General features: G+C 42.4%; 1 protein-coding gene across 3 annotated transcripts in view; it reads left to right on the forward strand.

Annotated features, from left to right (window-relative positions):
• The first annotated feature begins 9,114 nt into the window (after positions 1–9,114).
• PSMB7 (proteasome 20S subunit beta 7) overlaps positions 9,115–20,510 on the forward strand; it is a 57,244-nt gene continuing 45,848 nt past the window's right edge. The window contains exons 1-5 of one of the 3 annotated variants that reach the window (XM_086325272.1): positions 9,115–9,439; positions 9,642–9,735; positions 10,494–10,591; positions 11,781–11,921; positions 17,787–17,902. In XM_086325272.1, coding sequence (XP_086181398.1) covers positions 10,536–10,591; positions 11,781–11,921; positions 17,787–17,902 — 313 coding nt within the window. In that variant the 5' untranslated portion in view covers positions 9,115–9,439; positions 9,642–9,735; positions 10,494–10,535. Of the gene's footprint in view, positions 9,440–9,641; positions 9,862–10,493; positions 10,592–11,780; positions 11,922–17,786; positions 17,903–20,510 lie in introns of all 3 variants that reach the window. The other 2 variants (XM_086325270.1, XM_086325271.1) reach the window with 2 other exon arrangements.

Here is a 20,510-nt window from a genome sequence, read left to right on the forward strand (position 1 = left end):
AATCATCAATGAGTGCCATTTCCATTGGGTCAAAGACCATTGGGAATAGGCTATGCACTCAGTCTTAAAGCATTACCCGCAAATTACTTTTTAATTATAAAGAGGAAAATTAGCCTTACACATGGAGAAACCTGGCGGACCCCACCTTACCCAATTGATTAAACTTACCGCCAATTTTGGGACAAGCCAATATCAATGCCCCCTAATGTAGTGCCTGGAGAAAAGACACATCACTTATGAGGACCTCCCGTCAAAAATGCTTACCTGCCAAAATCACTGGACAAGTCCACGTTGAAGAAAATTCTTTTGAACTAGCCTGGCCTTTTCATGAACAACAAAAAGCAAGCCTGGAGACTATTCCAGATTGAAGGTTAAAGAGTCACAGAGACTGAATTCAGTGGAGCTCCCTGATTGGATCCTGATCACAAAAATCATGATATCAGAGAAACTGCCTGTAGACAGGATATTAGGGTATAATCCTGAACACATACCGCATTTCTGGAATGTGACAATGGTGTCATGGTTTTGTAGGGAATGCCCTGCTTATTAGGAGGCTGGGCTGGGACAATTGATGGGATCCTGGATCATAAAAATCATAGAGGTTTTATTGGGATAACTGCGGGTGTTTGAAAGTGAACTGAATATTAGATAGTAATACTAAATCCTTATAGTGGTATTGTGTTTGTGTAGGAGAATGTCCTTGTTTTCAGTAGATGTGTCCTGTAGCATTTAGGATAGAGCATTGTGTGATTTTCAATTTGATTCAGCAGGGAGAGAAAGTTGAGAGAGAATGGTTCATTGTACTACTCTTGCAACTTTCTGAAGGCTTGAAAAACTTCAAAATAAAAAAGTTGAGAATAAGTAATGCGTAGGGAGAGAGAAGTGGAGGGAAAAAAGGCAGAGGCTCAAAGAGGAAAATAAGAATGACTGGAGGACTTCCCTGGTGATCCAGTGGTGAAGTCTCTGTGCTTCCACTGAAGGAGTCACGGGTTTGATCCCTAGTCAGGGAAGTTCTGTGTACTTCAGCCAAAGATAAATAAATAAGTAAAATAGTATTCTCTAAAAAAATAAAAAAAAGAATGACCATCAGCAAGGTATTATGACTGTTTGTAATATAATTTTTTACAAACACAATGTACATCTATATACATTATAAAGTTGGAGCCGTATATATTCTGCCCCATTTCTCATTCTTTCCCCTGTGTCATTAAACATACATTGAAAACATAATTTTTAATGGCTTTGTATATTCCATCATAAATTATTTAGCCATTCACCTGTTGTTTGACATTAAAGTGGTTTCTAGATTTTTATTATGATAATCTATTATAATATCCAATGTATGTAATCCATTAGTCAACATATAGCCAATGTATATAATACATTATCCAATATAGATCTGATATATAATCCACTATAACATCCAATATGGACTATCATAAATAATGTCACAACGCACAGTTTCACACCCCTATCTTTGTCTGAGGAGAGAGTCATAGAGGGAAGTTCTGAGTTAAATGTTCTGAACTTTTTTAAGGATCTTGAGCTATTTTTTTTAAGGTAGACAGGATATTAGATAATAATCCTGAGCCCATATCACATTTCCGGAATGTGACAATGGTATTGTGGTTTTGTAGGAGAAAACCCTGGTTATTAGGAGACTTTGCAGGAGTATTTATCTGACAACTGAATTCAGTGTGAGAACTTGATGGGATCCTGGATCATAAAAATCATTGAGGTTTTAGTGGGATAACTGGGGGAATTTTAAAGTGGATTGAATATTAAGTAGAAATACTGAATCCTTAAGTAAAACTAAATCTGTGTAGTGGTATTGTGTTTATATAAAAGAATGTCCTTTGTTTTTTCGAGATTTGTCCTCTAGAATTTAGGGTGGAGTGTTGCATGATTTTTCAGTTGATTCAGTGGGGAGAGAGGGAGAGAGAAAGGGAACTATTTTATTGCAGTATAGTTGATATACAAAAAACTGCACTGCTTAGCATGAGAGCTGCCCTCTTAACAAAATTTGAAGGGTACAATAGGATGTTGCTAATTCAGGTACTTGTTGTATGGGATCTTGAATTATTTTGGCCAGTGGCTTTCCAGAAAGGTTGTACTCATGAGCAGATGGCAAAAGTGCTCATTTTGTCACATCATCGCTAACACTGAGGATTATTATTAGGAAAAATTCTTTGATCGATTTGATGACAGTAGCTTCTTAATTGATGAGAATGTTCCCACAAATGCATTTTCATCCTTCTCTCACTGGACTGTTGGGACTTGGCCATTCTCCCTGTCTCCAGCCCCTTCCCCCGACTTGGTGGCTATGACGTCATTCTCCCTTGGGCCCTGCCTGCCTCCTTGCCTGCTTCTTCTCTCCACCCTTTGCCCGCTCCTCATCCTTACCTGCATGACAAGCAATACCATCCCTGGCCTCTGTCCTTGGCTCCCTTCTCTGCCTCTGCCCACTCTCTTGAAGCATCTCATTCACACTCAAGACTTGCATGGCCTTCTCCCTGCTGTCTTGCACCTCCCTCCCCAACCAGACCTCCAATGCAATATATCCCAAAGGCACCCACGTGACCTTCCTGCCACCACCCATCCTGCCACCCAAGTCAGACCCCTGGAGAACATCAACTCTTCCGTTTCTGCTGCTCCTCCCATCTCACTTCTGACCACCTCCCGTTTGACCTTCTGTAATATTTCTTGAGACTGTTCCCTTCTTACCATCATCACTGCTCCCACCCTTATTCAGATCATCTTCACCTCCTCCCTGGCCCATGAGTGTAGTTTCCTCCCGCATGGCCTATTTCCAGAGTTTCCCTGTCTACCCCACCCTTTGACCAGCTGCCAAGTTGATTTGCAGGATACACGGACATGAGGTCCTGCCTGCCTTGGTCCCTGCTGAGTTTCCGGCTTCTCACTCCCTTTCACTGAATGCCCTCCAACATGCTTCCAAGTGTCTGCTCAGACTCTCTACCTCCTAAAGCTCCCATTCTCTTTCCTGCAACCCCAGCTAGCTGACTCCTACTCATCTTTTCAGTTTTGTTTACAATCCCATGTTCTCTGTGATGCACTTACTGTTGCTTTTCCTCCTCCGGGGGAGCCGTCCTCTCTCTTTTGAACCTCTTTGTACCCTGTGAAATTTCTATCAGAACTTTCTGGCCCTCTAGGCTTCTTATATTGATTCTTGTATCCATTTCCCTTGAGGGCAGAGTCTTTGTGTTCCCGAGCCCAGCACAGTGCCAGACACAGAACTGGAGTTTGTTTAAGGGATGTCTAAATGAATGAATGAATGAGGTAGCATTTGCCTTGCTGTGGGAGGGCATGGCATGTCCAGACCATGGTGAAGATAGGGAACTAGATCGAGGCACACAGTCAGAGGCTTGGTTTGAGGAAGCATCTGTCACTGTGGTCCAGCAACCTTCAGGATACCCTGTCTCTGGGTGACACTCTGCTCAAACTTTCTTCGTCAAGTGGGAATCCCATTCTTCCAAGAGAAGTTGCAGTGCTTCTCCGCTTGCACACCTCCCGTGGCTCCCCAGTGCCCTCAGGACAGGCCCAGCTTCTGAGTCAGCCGACGAAGCCCTTCAAAATGGGATGTATTCTCATGACTTCCTTGTGACTTGTGCAGACCCTTGATGGGAAGAAGGGAGGATACCCATTCCTGCTCATCATCAGCTGGGTGGGCAAACTCGGCTCTTCTCATCTGCTGAGGCTAAGTAGTTAAATAAACTCTCATCTCAGGTCCCACTTGCAATGATTGGGATTGTCTTGGCGGGGCCCCAGAATCTGCTGAGTGCCCCAGTAGAGTCTGGAGAGGGTGGGGGGAATTCACACCCGAAGCTGCCCTGTGTTTGCCGTGTGCTCCCACTGGAGCTGTGTTTCTGTGGCCTTTGCAGCAAGGCTTGGCACTTGAATGCTGTGCCAGGACCCTGGAGCCGGGAGCAGCTGCTCTAATTCATGCAAAGGAAGGCGCCCAGGTTTGCCCTGTCTATTTATAGCTTATTTATGAAGAAGGAAAAACAAGGGCCCAGTTGCCTTAGCAACCGGGAGCATCATGGGCTGCTTTCCCTGCAATGGGAAGATGGCCAAGTCTCCTTGTGGGGGGCACCCCCGGATGTGTGTGTATCCTGATAGAGGATGGGGGTGAGCCTTCCAGGGCCCATCCCACGCTGGGCTCCTAGCAGCCTGCAGGCTGGCGGAGGGTGCTTGCCAGGCCCTTGGAAAATCTGGGCAGGCACAGGGGCCGTGCACAGCTGAACCCTCCTCTGGTCTCCTGGCCTCCGTGCTCACTCCTGTCCTCTGGGTGCCCACCCTGCTGCCTCATGCCCTCTTAGGAGCCGTTTCCTGGCCATGCTCTGGCACTCAGGGTGCATAGCTCGGTGAACCAGAGATGCAGTTCCCAGACCAGTGCCCTTTGAGGCTGTGATGTAGCACAGAGCCAGGCACTAAGGAAGGGTTTAACAAATAGTGAATGAATGACTGAATGAATGAATGAGGTGCTTTACAGTTCACACTCCATGTTCTTACTTGGTATGCACAAGGCAAGAGAAACATTGCAATGCGTTCTCATTTTATATACGTGAAAACAGATGAGCAATGAAGAGACCAGCCTCCAACCACGCAGCTGGGAACGAGCTGAGCTTGGCTTGCTTTTGTTCTAGCAAAGCCCTGAGGGACTCGGGAGCTTGGGTTCCAGCTGGACTGTAATTGCCAGGGTCAGGGAAGTGGTGTTGTGCCTGGTCTGGGGCTGGGAGGCATGTGGTGCAAACTGTGGCTCTGTTACTTAGCTGTGTGCCACTTATCATCTTGAGCCCATGACTTCACTTCTCTGGGCCTCAGTTTGCTCACCTGTAAAGTGGGACGGTGATGCCTGACCCTTAGGGACTGCCAGCTCCCAGAAGGCAGGCACTGTGTCTGTCTCTGGATCATCTGTTTTCTGTGTTGGCGTATTCTAGGATGACCATGAGACCTGGTACACAAAGTGGTTAGAACAGGTTGTGGGGGGCACACAGGGAATGTTGGTTGTTACTATATTATTAGGAAACAGGCACAGAGAGCCTGATGGCTTCCCTGAGGTCACACAGCCAAATCCAGAGCAGAAGTGAGCTCTACTAGTCAGTCAGGTTTGGTGGCACTGCCAGGGATTAAGATGGGACTGTGTCCAGGCCCAGGTTCAGGACTGGGCTGTGTCCCAGGGCGCAGTGGTCATGCTGGACAGGGAGGCTGAAGCAGGGTCTCTGGGTGCCGGGGACCTGTCTAGAGCTGCCCTCCCTACGGCTCTGCCCCAGACAGAGTGGAGTTTTTCAGGGCCTTGGGCTGGCTGTCTCAGGGGCCGGTCCAGGCTGCCTGGAGGCTCTCTGTCGCCCTCTGCTGGGTTCTGGCTGCCTCTGCTGAGCCACCTCCAGAAGATGGAAGACAACGCCACCTCTTCAGCTTGTCTGGGTGTGAAGACCATACCAGAGAGACCCAGTTAGGAAGAGAAATGCCCCAGGACAAACTGAGATCACAGATCATTTCCACATCCTTCCCAGTTTCCTCCAGCTCCCGCCCAGACCCCAGGGCTGGACACAGATGCCCCACCACTATTCTCGCGGGAGGGGGTGGGAGGCGGGCTCTGCTTCTTTTTGCTGTAGTCGCATCCACCTCATCACTGTTTCCTGAAAACCAAGCGTGCCAGGGCTTTTTGTTTGGTTTTGTGTGTCCCATACCCCAGACCTTTGCTCGTGTGTCTGTCCTTCCTGCCTTCCCACCCCACGAGCTCCCGCTCTGTCCTTCTGAGCCTCTTGGCTTCTGCAGCATCCATCCTCCACCCAACCCTTAGCACACCGGGCTGTGAGTCTTTCTGGCCCTTCTCTCCTCCCTCTGACAGTGAACTCATGAGGTGCGTTTGTTTCATAGGGCTGCTGTAACAGTGCCACTAACTGGATGGCTTAAATAACAGATAGAAAAGTATTGTCAGGAATTCCCCAGTGGTCCAGCAGTAAGGACCCAGACTCTCACTGCTGAGGACCGGGATTCAAGCCCTGGTTGGGGAGCTAAGATCCTGCAAGCTGCAGGTGTAGCCGAAAAGAAAAGAAGAGAAACTTATCGTCTCACAGTTTTGAAGGCTAGAAGTCTGAGTCTGAAAGCAAGGTATTGGCAAGGTATGGTCCTTCTGAGGGCCATTCCAGACCTCTTACATAGCTTCCAGTGGTTTTCATGCTCACAGGGTGTTCTCCATGTTTGAAGGTCGGTCTCTAAATTTCCCCTTTGAAAAGGACCTCAGTCCTACTAGATTAAGATCTACTCCAATGACCTCATTTTTACTTGATTACCTCCTCTCTCCAAATAAGATCACATTCTGATGTACTGGGAATTTGAGACGTCAGTGTATCAATTTTGGGGAGAGGGAACAATTCAATCCATAACAAGAAGGAGAGGAACTCCACTGGATTCACCTTTGTGTTCATTCTCTCAGGGCTGAGCCCAGAGCAGGTGTGAGAGAGTGTGATGAACATTGTGAAAGTGGTCTTAAATTCAATTACTATTTCTACTTACTGACCCTGTGGCATCTGGGGCATGTTGAATTATGACCTGTCCTATCCAGGTCTTACGGAGTTGAGCCTCTCTCATCAGGAGGGGGACGTTTCTAGAACAAAGCCTGTCCTTTTACTTTTCACATTCAACAAAGCAGAAACTTGGTGAGCCAGGAGATACTCATGCTTTTTCATCAGTAGATTCCTGTGGAGGCAGGTGAGTGAGACTTCATTTTCCTTTGTTTTGTTTAGTCACTAAGTCGTGTTTGACTCTTTGTGACCCCATGGACTGTAGCACGCACGCCAGGCTTCCCTGTCCTTCACTGTCTCCTGGAGTTTGCTCAAACTCCTGTCCACTGAGTCGGTGATGCCATCCAACCATCTCATCCTCTCTTGTCCCTTTCTCCTCCTGCCTTCAATCTTTCCCAGCATCAAGGTCTTTTTCACTGAGTTGGCTCTTTGCATCAGGGGGCCAAAGTATTGGAGCTTTAGCTTCAGCATCAGTACTTCCAGTGAATATTCAGGTTTGATTTCCTTTAGGATTGACTGGTTTGATCTCCTTGCAGTCCAAGAGACTCTTAAAAGTCTTCTCCAGCACCACAGTTTGAAAGCACTCAGCCTTCTTTATGGTCCACCTCTCATACCCATACATGACTACTGGAAAAACCACAACTTTGACTATACAGACCTTGTTGGCAAAGTGATGTCTGTGCTTTTCAATATGCTGTCTAGGTTTGTCATTTTCCTAATGTCACACAAAAGAGCCAGAGAAGTAATGAAAAGGAACTTAACCTTTGACAAATATTTATTGAACACATAGTTGTGATAGGCATGGTTCTGGGTGACTGAGATGCCATTCATTCATTTATTCATTCCTAGAAACAAGCTTGACACATAGTAGGTGCTGAGTGAATAACTTAATTATAGTTGAATCATTTAAATATTTGCTGAATGAACAACTTAATTCTTCTCACAATTATTGGGGCTATGATCTATTTCTATGTAAATTTGAACAAGTTACTTTAATGAATCTTAATTTCCATCAATAGAATGAGTTGAATTATATAGCTACCTTTGAGGCTTGTTGGCAGGATGAAATGAGTGTATTAACAATAATAGCTATTTATGGAGAAGTTGCTACATGCCAAGATAAATGCTCTTTATGTACAGTTTTCAATTTTCACAGGAGCTTTTTAAAAACTGAAATAAAATCAATACAACAAAAGTGTCACCATTTAAAAATGTGCAGCACAGTGGCTTTCAGTACATTCACAATGTTGTGTGACCGTTACAAGTGTCTGATTTCAGAACATTGTCATCATCCCAAAAAGAGACTCAGTATCCATCAGACAGTCACTCCCCATTTTCTCCTCCTGCACCGTCTCCTTGTGCTCAGTTGTGTCCGACTCTGCGATCCCGTGGACCGCAGCCCGCCAGGCTCCTCTGTCCGTGGGGTTTTTCAGGCAAGAATACTGGAGTGGGTTGCCATTTCCTTCTCCAGGGGATCTCCTCCACCCAGGGACGGAACCTGAGTCTCCTGTGTCTCCTGAATAGGCAGATTCCTTACCACTGAGCCACCTGGGGAGCCCCGGCCCATCTCCCAGTGACCACTAATCTACTATCTGGCTGTATGAATTTGTCTAGTGAGGACATGTCATAGCAATGGAACCATACTATATGTGCTTTTTGTGTCCGGCTTCTTTCATTTAGTACCATGTTTTCTAAGTTCATCTCGGTTGTAGCATGTGTCAATGCTTCATTTCTTTTAATGGATGAATAATATTCTGTAGCACTGATGTACCACATTTTGCTTATCCACTCATCAAGTTGATGGACATTTGGATTGTTTCCATTATTTGGCTATTATGAATAATGCTGCTATAAACATTTGTGTACAAGTTTTTGTGAACATCTGTTTCCAGTTCTTTTGGATATATACCTAAGAGACAATTGCTATGTCTATGTTTAATTCCGTGTGTGTGTTGCGGGGGGGAAACTGCCAAATTGTTTTCTGGACAACTGCACCAGGCACATATGAGGGTTCCCGTTTTCCCTCATCCCTGTCAACACTTGTTATTTTCTGTCTTTTTGATTATCAACATCTTAGTGGGTGTGCAATGGTATCGCACTGTGATTTCTAATGACTAATGATGTTAAGCAGTTTTTTTTTCCAGGCTTCTTTTTTATTTCACAGTAACCTTTTTAGGCAGCTGTTTTCCCCACTTGACAGCAGAGGAAACAAATTCAGAGTTGCAAGGAGGCGGTGGGGCTGTGGAAATTTGTCTAGTGAGAAATTGGAAACTGGGTGTGCTTGTCTCTGAATCCCCATGATCGAATTTGCCGTAGACACCGCAGGATGCCGGGTCTGTGGCGTGTCCACCTTAGATAAAAAGTCCTTTCCCCCTACTCCGGGCGTCAGTTTCTCCTCCACTCTACTTGAGGCGCTCTACTCCAAACATCTCCAGGCTCCTCTAGGAGCCCGTACCTCTAAGATCAATCGCCCAAGCACGGAATTTGCTCCGCCCGTTCAGCTCTAGCTCGCCGGTGGCGCCGGAAGTGATTTGTTCATTTTGTTGGCTCCCGCCCCCGGCCTGGAAGTACTTTTTCGGGAAGATGGCGGCTGTGTCAGTGTATGAGCCACCGGTTGGAGGTTTCTCTTTCGATAACTGCCGAAGGTGTGGCCTTGCCCGGGGCCGGGTTCAGGGCGGGAGTAGGAGTGTGGTGTCGGGGTCGCAGTTGGGCTGCGGTCTGGGCCAGGAAGTCCGAACGAAGGGTGGACAGAAGGGGCCCGCGGCCCGCGGCCCCTGTGACTCAGGGGAATCTGGGCCTGAGCGTGGCTTTCTCCTGAGGCCGGGTCCGCTCGTCCACTTTCCCAGCGCACCGGGACACCCTCCATCTCCGTCTCCTTAGGCGTGGTGCAGGTCCTCTCAGACACTCTATTCGCAGTAAATCGGGACAGCCCTCTTTTGGGGTGGGGGTGGGGGGGAACCAGCCAACATATGGGCGCGAAAGCAAATGCTAGTCGTTTTTCCTTCTCCTGAGCTCCCTATTAGATACTCTTCCTGCCGGTGCGGCACAATGTGGTCCTGGCCTTCAACGCTTTATTCTCTCATTTGCTCTTAGAAATGCTGTCTTGGAAGCCGATTTTGCAAAAAAAGGGTACAAGCTTCCAACGGCCCGGAAAACTGGGACGACCATCGCAGGTGTGGTCTATAAGGTAAGCCGGAGCTGGCTGAGAGCAGCAGGAACCAGGCCGCCTGGTCTCTCTTACTTCTCTGGGCTGTGTGAGGAAGGGCACATCTTACAGCCTGCTACATCAGGAAGAGGTCTTTTAGGAGAGAGTGTCAGTTTTTTGTGCACTTATCGACAATTTATATTCTTACCTCGCTTTGCAGTTTTCGATAGGAAGCCAGTTTTCTGTCTTAACGTTACTATTTGAGGAAACAGAATGATGTAGTGGGAGAAACGAGATTTGTTTAACTGTTTAGCCTTTTTTTGTTGCTTCTAACTTTGTGCAGGTCACTTTCGTTCTCGCAACCACACTTTCCCGTCCAGGTGGCCATAATAACTCCTGATCTAAATTGTTGTAAGGGTCAAAAGAGATAACTGGTTGTTGTTGTTAGAGATTAAGAGTGACATCTTTAAAAAAGAAATGGACAGACCTGGCTAATTTAATGGAAGGATTTCTGCATCTTAATCCAGACTTTTCTCATATTGGCTCCGTGATTTGTAAGGAATTTACTGAATCTCTGAGCCTCATTTAAAAACAGAAATGATAGTTCTACTGTCTACTGAGGGTTCAACCAGTAATGCTTATTAATAAGCCTTTTCTTGAATGCTGAAAGTATAGCACAATATTTCAGTGGGTGGGGGGAGTGGTTCAGGGAGCAGGGTGTGGTCAGTATTGTTTTTCCTGAACTAGAGGACTGTTTGTATATGTGAAGTTGTTTAAAAGTATATATTTTTAAAAAACAGGATGGCATAGTTCTTGGAGCAGATACAAGGGCAACTGAAGGGATGGTTGTTGCAGACAAGAACTGTTCAAAAATACACTTCATATCTCCTAACATTTAGTAAGTATTGATTAGTTCGAATAACTCATTTGTAAACATATCAGGGGTAAAATTGCATTTACTGTTTCTTAATAAAACCTGTTGTTCAGTCTGTATTTTCTTTCTGTCTCCCTTAAATGGCATTTCCGTCGACATAAACTAGTTATCTTCTAGCTCTCTTTTTGCTTTAGTTCAGTTTTGACCCAGTTCTGCCTTTTGTGTGCATTTTGAATCCACTCCCTCCTATCCTTCTACTGAGGCCTTGGTTTGAATTCTTTTTTCTCAGCTGGACTATTGCAGTTGTCATTTAAATGGTCCCTCTGCTTTTGGTCTTTTCTCTATTGTTCACTTTTCTGCCATATTGGGTTTTGTAAAACACAGATCTCATAGATCTCCCTTTCCTCTTTAAAATTTTTTCAAGAGATTTTTCACATTTCACACCGCTTTCAGGATAAAATTGAAACTCTAGTATGATATTAAAAGTCATGTATGATTTCACAAAAAGATTATCTTTTCATCCTATTTAGCTGCTATCACCCTATGTTCCAGTTATACCTGGACTGTCTCTATCTCCTTCATGTCCCTGTTCTTCTCATGTTCAAGCTGTTTTACCCGTGCTTTTGGAGCCCCTCTGCTTAGAAATACTCTTTCTTCTCTGTTTGTATAGTGTTTTTATTCTCTCCTTCCAAATCCAGCTCAAATGAAACCTCGAAGATCAGAATTGCTCTTTCCTCCAATTTCCTATGGCATTTTCTACCTGTGCTACTATATTGTAGTGTATGTCTCTTATACTCAACTTTGAAATCAAGTGCTGTTACTGTGTCATATTTTCTTTATCCTCAACACTTTGGAATGACTGGTACCTAGTAGTAGATATTTGGTAGATGTAAACTGTAAGACTTTTAACATTCCTTACTCTTTTGTACAACTTGAGTGTTTTCTTAGATCCATAAAATGCACACTGTTAACATAGAAACTAATGATTTGAAAGGTTCCGTTGCGCTACAGAAAATATATTTACATGTAATTAGATGTGCACTTTTAATTTTATGTTTATTTAAGATTGGTTAGCGTAGTAACAGTGCATGTTTACTGAAAAACATCTGTCTATGTCCCTCACCTTTGTGGATGTTGTCCAAGAAGCTCCACTTCTAATTGAGCCCTTTGGTAATTAAATTTCAGCCACACTGCTTCTAATTGTATTTTTTAGTTGTTGTGGTGCTGGGACAGCAGCGGACACAGACATGACAACCCAGCTTATTTCTTCCAACTTGGAGCTCCATTCCCTTTCCACTGGCCGCCTTCCCAGAGTTGTGACGGCCAACCGGATGCTGAAGCAGATGCTTTTCAGGTAAGGTTTCAGGATGGGGATTTCTATAAGCATCTTTTTCTCATGTCTTAGGTTTTCAGCCAAGGGAGCCCTGGAAGCTAGAGAAAAAGCATTCAGAAATACACATTTAATCCAGAAATCAGTTGTTGCTGAAAAGCCACTTTAATTTCATAAGGCTTTTGATAATGTATTTGAATTTATGGGGTCTGTTTTTTTTTTTTTTTTTCGATAAATGAATCACATGTGACCAATGGAATAATTTCCTGAGGCTTAGGGTATTGCTGGATACAAAAACCTTTTTTGTTCTTAGAAAGGTAGAGCTGGAAGGAACCTTTAAGTTCATCTTGTGAACATGCACAAATGATTATTTCCTCTCCCTCTTTTAGGGGCAAGGTAACAGTGAAATGAAAAGGGACAATTTGTAGTTAGCTGTGAGTGGGTATAATAGTATGAATATCAACCAACATTTAGTTGTTTGTGCCAGGCTGTGTGCTAAGTGCTTTATGCATGAGCTCACTTTATCCTTTTAGCTCCGCGATTGGGCTGTTAACATCTCTAATTATAAGTGAACGAACTGAGACTTTAAAGAGGTGCAGTCATTTGCCTGCCCTTAACCTTCCCTCCCTACTGACTCCCATAGAGAGTCCCTCTTAGTAGTTTTGTTTCTCTTTAGTCCTTAATAGTCACACCATCACTTTGTGTTTGTATAGGTCTAGACACTTTTCACATTTTAAGTCCATTTTTCATTTGCTCTCATAAAGAGAAGAGAGGCAGTGTGGTATATAATAATGCTTAGGAAATAGCCGAGGCATTTAGTCCTGAGTTGTAACACTGGTTTCTCATTTTGTGCCTGCCTTACCTTTAACAAATTCTCTCCTCTTCCTTCTTTATAGAAGGGACACCTTGATGCCTTTTAAAAATTTTTTGAAAAGTTGATCAGAGGCCTTTATTCTGGCCCTCATCATTCATGAAGCAACCTACATAAGACTTTTTAAAGGGGGGCAGGAACAGAGAGCAAAGATTGTAAGCTGGCAGCTCACAGGCCATATTCAGCTTGTAGAGAAATTTCATTTGGGTCACATAGTGTATTTAAAAAGTAGTGGCAAATAATTATAAATTGGGAGCTTTGAATTTAAAATATGGATTTCCAGCTTTTTTTTTTTTCCCGATAAAATCTCATATAAAGTGGGCTGTAATCTGGGACTGATTGGCTCTTGTTGCCTTTAGAAGTGAGAGCGTGTGTTCTGGTATGTCAGTCCTTGTGGTTCATTTCCCTATTTCTTATCTGCCTGTGCCTTCCCGTGAATTTGCAGGTCTTCGTCTTCATGGCCCTGGGCCCTCAGTAAGTGGACATGAGGTTTAATGTAGCTGTGCAGCAAGGCCAGTGGAATAATTCCCGCTTTATGCAGTGGAAGATAGCAGGCTTTATGAGTCATATGGCAGGAAGCCTAGTCATACTTATCCAGTTCCTACCCTGACTGTACTGAGTCTTTATGTCAGCAATTTCCATTTGTTTATGTATGTAATCATCATCCTAATACTAAAGAATTATCACCTATCAGATTCTTCCAGGACAGTGTGAAAACTTGTTAAAGTACATCTGTTGTTAGGATAACTGGACACTTGTGATTTTGATTTTAAATGCAAAGCTCCCTCTTGTGGTTTGTGTGGTGCATTACATTTAAAACAATTTTTAAGCTTGTAAAATTACAGTAAGTAGCCTATTTCAAGATTGCTTGCAATGTCATTTAAAGCATTTAGCTAAATCTAGCTAGATGTTTCTGTTGATCTCTTTAGAATGTTTCAGAAATTCTAAAATCTCTTGTTTCAGTGTTTGATCTTTTGGTTAACATACTGTGTAAAAGTTGAATTTTATCAGAGTTTTGAGAAGAAAACTTAAAAATTTATGCCAGGATCATTATGGTTCTGTCTTTTGACATTTTTTCTAGTTACATAAAGTGAGTCACTAGTATGGGGGGGAAAAAAGCATAGATTTTGACCTTAGAACGTTGCTTCAAATCTTGTCTACAGTGCTTACATTGTGTGACATTAGCCTGTTCACTTCACTCTTCTTAGCCTCAGTTTCTACCTCAATAAAATGTGGATAATAGTTCTGTTTCTCTAACTTTTGGGGAGGAAATGAATAAAGAACCAAGCTTATGCAGTGCCTTGTACAGGGCCTGATACACAGATCCTCATTCAGAGGCTGAAATAGAGTACAGGGTGTACTCTTATTGCTATTTTTTTCCTCCTAAATAATCCATTTTCTTGTATGTGAATCAGTGAGAAAAGAGGGTTTGATAAACAGAAGTGAGCATCTTTTTCCTTACTTAAACAGTAGTTTTATTTTTCTTCGTTGACTAGATGTAGAAGATGTAAATGATACTTGTTCCTTCTGAATATGGAACCTTCTTATTGAGTCTATCAGAAATGTTTGATATACTAGTCTATATTCTGGAAACTATTTGAATATGCAGAGGCTTTAAAAACTTATTGTACTTTTTGCCCCCCCTTAACAAAAGATATGTATATCCATTGTAGAAAATTTTGAAAATACTGAAAAGCCCAAAGAAAAAATTAAAACTTTGCCATTTAGGGAGAATCACATTTTGGCTTTGTATATACATTAATGCTTCTAATCTTTTTGTTTGTTTGTCCATTCATTTGATCATTCCTTCTGTCTTTCTTTCCGTAAGTGCATGTTCACAGTAAAAAAGCTAATATATGTTTAGATAGATAAGCAAAAAAAAAAAAACAGAAATTATCTGAATTTCTACCACGCATAAGCAGTTGATGCTAACAGGTTAATGTACACTCTTCAGGGTTTTTCCATGTTTAATAATACATATTTTGTTCTACCAGAATGGGATCCCAGTTGTGCTTTCTGTCTGTAGGTTATGTTGGTAATATAACCTGATCTTTTCACCTACGAGTGCATCTTGAGTAATTTCCATGTTGGAATATTTCAAAAAGAAAATAATCTTTTTTTCATAAGTTATTATAAAAGTAATGTATGATCATTGTAAAAAATTCAGACACTGAACAAATGTGACAGGAAGGAAATAGATTTCAACTGACATTCTGCCACTGAAGCACATGTACTATGAAACTTTGAGATCTGCTTTTTGAGACCTTTTCAATAGCACCCACTCCAGTACTCTTGCCTGGAAAACCCCATGGATGGAGAAGTCTGGTGGGCTGCAGTCCATGGGGTCGCTAAGAGTCGGACACGACTGAGCGACTTTCCCTTTCACTTTTCACTTTCATGCATTGGAGAAGGAAATGGCAACCCACTCCAGTGTTCTTGCCTGGAGAATCCCAGGGACGGGGGAGCCTGGTGGGCTGCCGTTTATGGGGTCGCACAGAGTCGGACACGACTGAAGCGACTTAGCATCAGCAGTAGCAGCAGCATACTCTGCATATACACATGCTCATATATGTGTTTGCAAAAGTGGAATACTGCTCTGTGTTATTTTGTAACTGGCCTTGTTCACATAATAGTGTATTATGGTATTGTTCCCATCAGTAGATGAGCTAGCTCAGCATCTAGGGATTTTACTTTGAGCCTGTGGAGGAGTCTATAGACCTGTAACTCTCCTGAAAGAGTGAAAAACATCTGTGTACACTTGTTGTGGGTGAGGATTCCACAGTTTTAATCACTCTTTTAGAGGGGTCTATGCCCCATAAAAATTTAAGAGCCATTGAGCAACATCTTAATTTTTGTTGGATCACAGTAATCTGTATTATTAACCAATTTTTAAAGAGTAACAATATTGCCTGTTTTAAGATGTTTAATTATAAGGTATTCTGTGGATCCTTTGGAGTGTAGAATCTTTAGGTGCTTGTGTTATTAATTCTTTAGGCTATATTCTAAAATAAATTCCTAGAAATGGAATTGCTGGGTCAAAGATAGGAACATTTAACATTTTAATACATATTGCCAAAATTGTAGCTGAGAGATTGTTCTAAGTTATACTACCATCAGTTGTGTGTGAAAAACGGGTCCTGATTTTTAATGATTATGTAGTGTTCTGTTGTATAGCTAGCTGTATTAGTTTAGGTAGTTCTGACTGTTTCCACTTTTCTAGCATCATAAACAGTTACTGCAGTAAACATTCTTATGAATTCATTTCTGCATATTTGTCCTTTTATATCTTTAGAATTAGATTCCTGGAAATAGAATTTCTGGATCAATTTTTAAGGATTTCATTGACTTGCCAAAATAGCTTAGACTCTTTTAAAGGCATCAAGCAGATTATGTTTTAGCTTGGAAGGGAACTAGCTGGTTATTATTGACTTTAACTAAACAGTCTGTTTGGCAGGATATATATATATATATATATATGTATATATGGATCAAGCACTGGGCTGGGGTGGGAGTGGTGGGTCTGGTGATTCTCTGACTTCTTATCCCAGAGTTCCGAGATCTACTCTTGAACCTGCTGCCAGCTCATGTGGCTTAGGACCAATTTCTTCCCCTATCTGGGCCTGTCTTCCCTCTTGAGACTGCTTCTAAAATCCTTCCCTGCTTTTTATTTTTTCACTTATAAATGGAAGATTTGAAGTAATGTATTGGTAATCAAGGGACACAGGAAGTATTGGACTTGACCTAGAACACTTCCTGATGGGTAACTGTGTCTCAGACAATCTAAAATTAGGACTTTGGTTTTTGTGTTAATTTATTTGTATCAATTTTAATGATTGTATCATCAGGCAAATTCAGCATATTTTAGTTTCATTTTTCTTCCCAAAGAGCTAAAGGCTTAAACTGCTGCTGCTGCTGCTAAGTCGCTTCAGTCGTGTCCAACTTGGTGTGACCCCATAGACAGCAGCCCACCAGGCTCCCCCATCCCTGGGATTCTCCAGGCAAGAACACTGGAGTGGGTTGCCATTTCCCTCTCCAATGCATGAAAGTGAAAAGTAAAAGTGAAGTCGCTCAGTCGTGTCCGACTCTTCGCAACCCCATGGACTGCAGCCTACCAGGCTCTTCCGCCCATGGGATTTTCCAGGCAAGAGTGCTGGAGTGGGGTGCCATTGCCTTCTCCAAAAGGCTTACACTGGAGAACTTTAAATCCAGCATGTTTATCCAGTATAGCAGTTCTAATGGAAAAAAAATTGATCCATATATAGGGAAAGAAATCTATAGAAGTGTAAAACAAACCAAGTAGAGGGTCCAAAGGAGCAAATATGTGCAGAATTAAACAGATGGGGTCTGGTGGAAAATGTCTCTCCCATGTTCCTGAGAGAGATGACTTTAAACTGTGGACAGTAGCAGTGGGTTTATAAACTGTCATGGAGTTATTTCATGGTTCACTTCCGTGCATAATGAAATACTTATTTCTTTTACTCAGTATGAGCTCTTATCTGCCATAATTTTGTGGATTTATTCAAGGGAAAGGTATTTTGACATAAGTGATTTTCCTGTGGTGAGGTTGATAATTTGAACAGTTTTAGTTTAGCGACAATTCAGTATTGACTTGGAAGGGACCTTATTTGCGAATCACAGAGGTCTGATGGGAGGGGTGTTCGTGGTCTTCGGAGTAAGCCACGCTTGGCTCTGAGACTTCCTAATGTCTTTGGGTTGGTTTCTCCTTCTCTACAATAAGAACTATAGTGTCTTCTTTTGAAGGGGGTTGTGAGGCAGAGATGATGTACAGCACATGGGTGCTTCATACAATTTACAGTTTTTTTGACTGATAGATGTTCAGGTATGTTTGCTCCATTCTGTATTTTTTCCCCATCAGAACAGTAGCTATTTAATGAAGCAATAGTAGTGAAAGAAAAACTTTTTGTTGTCTGACTTCTCATGCAGCTTTTGAATAACTTACAGTGAAGCAATGTAAACTCATTTTTTTTTTTTTTTCTTATGCATGCTCTGATCATCAGGTATCAAGGTTACATTGGTGCAGCCCTAGTTTTGGGGGGAGTAGATGTTACTGGACCTCACCTCTACAGCATCTATCCTCATGGATCAACTGATAAGTTGCCTTATGTCACCATGGGTGAGTGTAATGTTTCCTGATGTTTCAGAATCCTCTTATTTACCAAAGTAGTTTCTAAAAGAGCTGGTTTATTTCCTGATAGAAGAGGCAGCACAATGTGCTTTGATTCCTTCTGCAAACATCTGTTGATTTCCTCCTGGGCATTAGGCCTGTTTCGTGTGCTTGAGATACAGCAGTGAACAAAATTTAGACTAAATGTCTTGTCTACAAGGAGTTTATATTTTAGTGGGAGTGGACAGACAGTAACAACAGCTTTATGTTAGACAGCAATAAATACTAGGAGAAAAAAACATAGTATAAGTGATATTATACCACGGTTATGCGAGATACTACCTTTGGGGGAAACTGAGTTAACGGTGTACAAAAACTTGGTTTATTATTTCTTACATCTGCCTGTGAATTGACAGTTATCTCAAAACAGAAAGTTAAAAAAAAAATTAATGCTGTGTAAGGGGACTTGAGAATGTTGGGGTGGAAGCCAGATAATACTGTTAAACTGGAAGGTTACAGTAGGTTCGTGAAGAAGGTGAGGTTTGAGTGAAGGGGCTCCCAGGCAGAAGGAAGGCTAGACTGGAGGCCTGCCTTGGGGGAACAGGCCTGGTACGTGCAGAGAGTTTTTAAGTGACAGAGTCTCTGTTTGCCATTTAATCTCTGAGGGATCCTGGACATTTAAGGTTCCTCTCTGAACCATGATTTCCTCACTCTGAAATGGTGTCAATAATACCCACCATGTGTACAGGTTACGATGATTAAAAATAATGTATGTAAACCATCTGGCCCAGTGCCGGTTCTACAAATAGTAGCTACACTTTTTAGGTCATTACACATTTTAGGTACATTTGTATTTTAGCTCTAAATGCTAGATGAGTATTTGTTTTTTAATAACTAAAAAAAAAAGTGATTAAAATTACATTAGAAGAGTTGGGATTTTTGAATGTAACTCTCATGCTCAATTTCTGAGTGAAATTGCATGTATCTAATTTGAACAGGCCATGTGTAACCGGCGCTTTTCTAGATGTTGTTTAACTCTCACATTTTTTGTCTTGGTATCTTGGCTCTGCAGAGCCGGGGATAACTGCTGCCTTGAATAGTCTGAAAATTGTTAGTGTGAGACTTTGCTATTTCATTGCGTTTAATACTTAAGCCTCTTATGAGGTTTGTATACAACAGATGTTCCCTGTTTGTGAGAAGAATGATTTGCCCCCAGATACCATATGGAATAGTTATTTTAAAATGAAGATACAGTAATTTTAGAATTGTTTTGAATTCTTTGTTCCATTTTATTTGTTATCCCCATCAAGATACTGTTTTTATTTCTCCCCATCTGGTGCCTTTAAATGGTAGTAAAGGTGGAATAGTCTTTTCTATTAAGTAGTTTCATTTCTTCTTTTTTTAATTAAAAGAATTTTCACACTTGCAAGAAGGTAATAAGAATGTACAGTGAATAGTCATATATACCCTTTACTCATTTTTGTCACCTAACATTTTACCACATTCTTGCTCGCTCTCTGGTGGATTTTTACTATTTGTGTGTGTGTAACCATTCGAGAATAAATTGTGGACAGTATAACCCTCTACCTCAAAATCCTTTAGAATGTTTCCTCACATCACCTTGATGACATCATCAAAATCAGAAAATTTAACATTGATACAAGGCCTTTTCATTTTTACGATGGGAAAATTGAGTTGGTTTCTGTTGCTTTTGAACTGTAGTAATTTGTCTTATGAGCATCATCCCAAACTTAGGAAAGGTTGTTGAAAGTGAGTACAGCAGATTTGTGTCTGCTCATTTCATTCCTGCAAGTCCACTTAGTGCTCTGTCCTGGCCACCAGTGATCTTGCTTCCCTCCAAGTCCAGTGTGAGTCCACGGTGACGGCTCCACACTTCTGCTTAGAAATCATCACTCTCCATAGTCTGGCTTTGCTTTCATAGAAGATTAAGAAGAGCAAGATACCAGTAACATCCGATTTTAGAGACACAAGTAAGTTGTTACTTTTAAGGTTTAGTTTGTTTGTTCCCATCTGTTCATTTATTTATCAACTATTTCTTGAGTGCCTTCTGTGTAACAGCACTGTAGCAGGCTTCACAGAGCAGTGGATGTCTGGATCCTTGCCCTCAACATACTCGCAGTGAAAGGGGGAAGATAGATGTATAAACTGACAAGGGCAGTAGGTACAAAGGCCCGTGGAGGCCCAAGGGGGAAACTGGAAGAGAAAGCTTCACTTCACTTGAGCTGAATCTTAAAAGAAGGATAAGTTACTTTCACTCATTTATTAGAAATTTATTTAGCCTCTACTATGTGCTCGGGGGGCTTCCCAGGTGGCGAAGTGGTTGAGAATCTGTCTGCCCTTGCAGGAGATGCAGGAGACATGGGTTTGGTCCCTGGGTCAGAAAGATCCTCTGGAGAGGGAAATGGCAAGCCGCTCCAGTATTCTTCTTGGGAAATCTCCTGGGCAGAGGAGCCTGGTGGGCTACAATCCTTGGGGTCTCTGAGAGTTGGATACGATTGAGCCACTGAGCATGCATGTGCTAGGTACTGGGAAAGTAGTGGTCAGGACAGCACTTATCCTCAGGGCTTATAGTCTTGTGTGTGAGACAGGAATTAGA

Source organism: Bos grunniens, chromosome 11, assembly GCF_055505025.1.
Source record: "Bos grunniens cultivar Pamir isolate PY7600 chromosome 11, Bosgru_T2T1.0, whole genome shotgun sequence".
In the NCBI taxonomy this organism is placed as follows: Eukaryota; Metazoa; Chordata; class Mammalia; order Artiodactyla; family Bovidae; genus Bos; species Bos grunniens.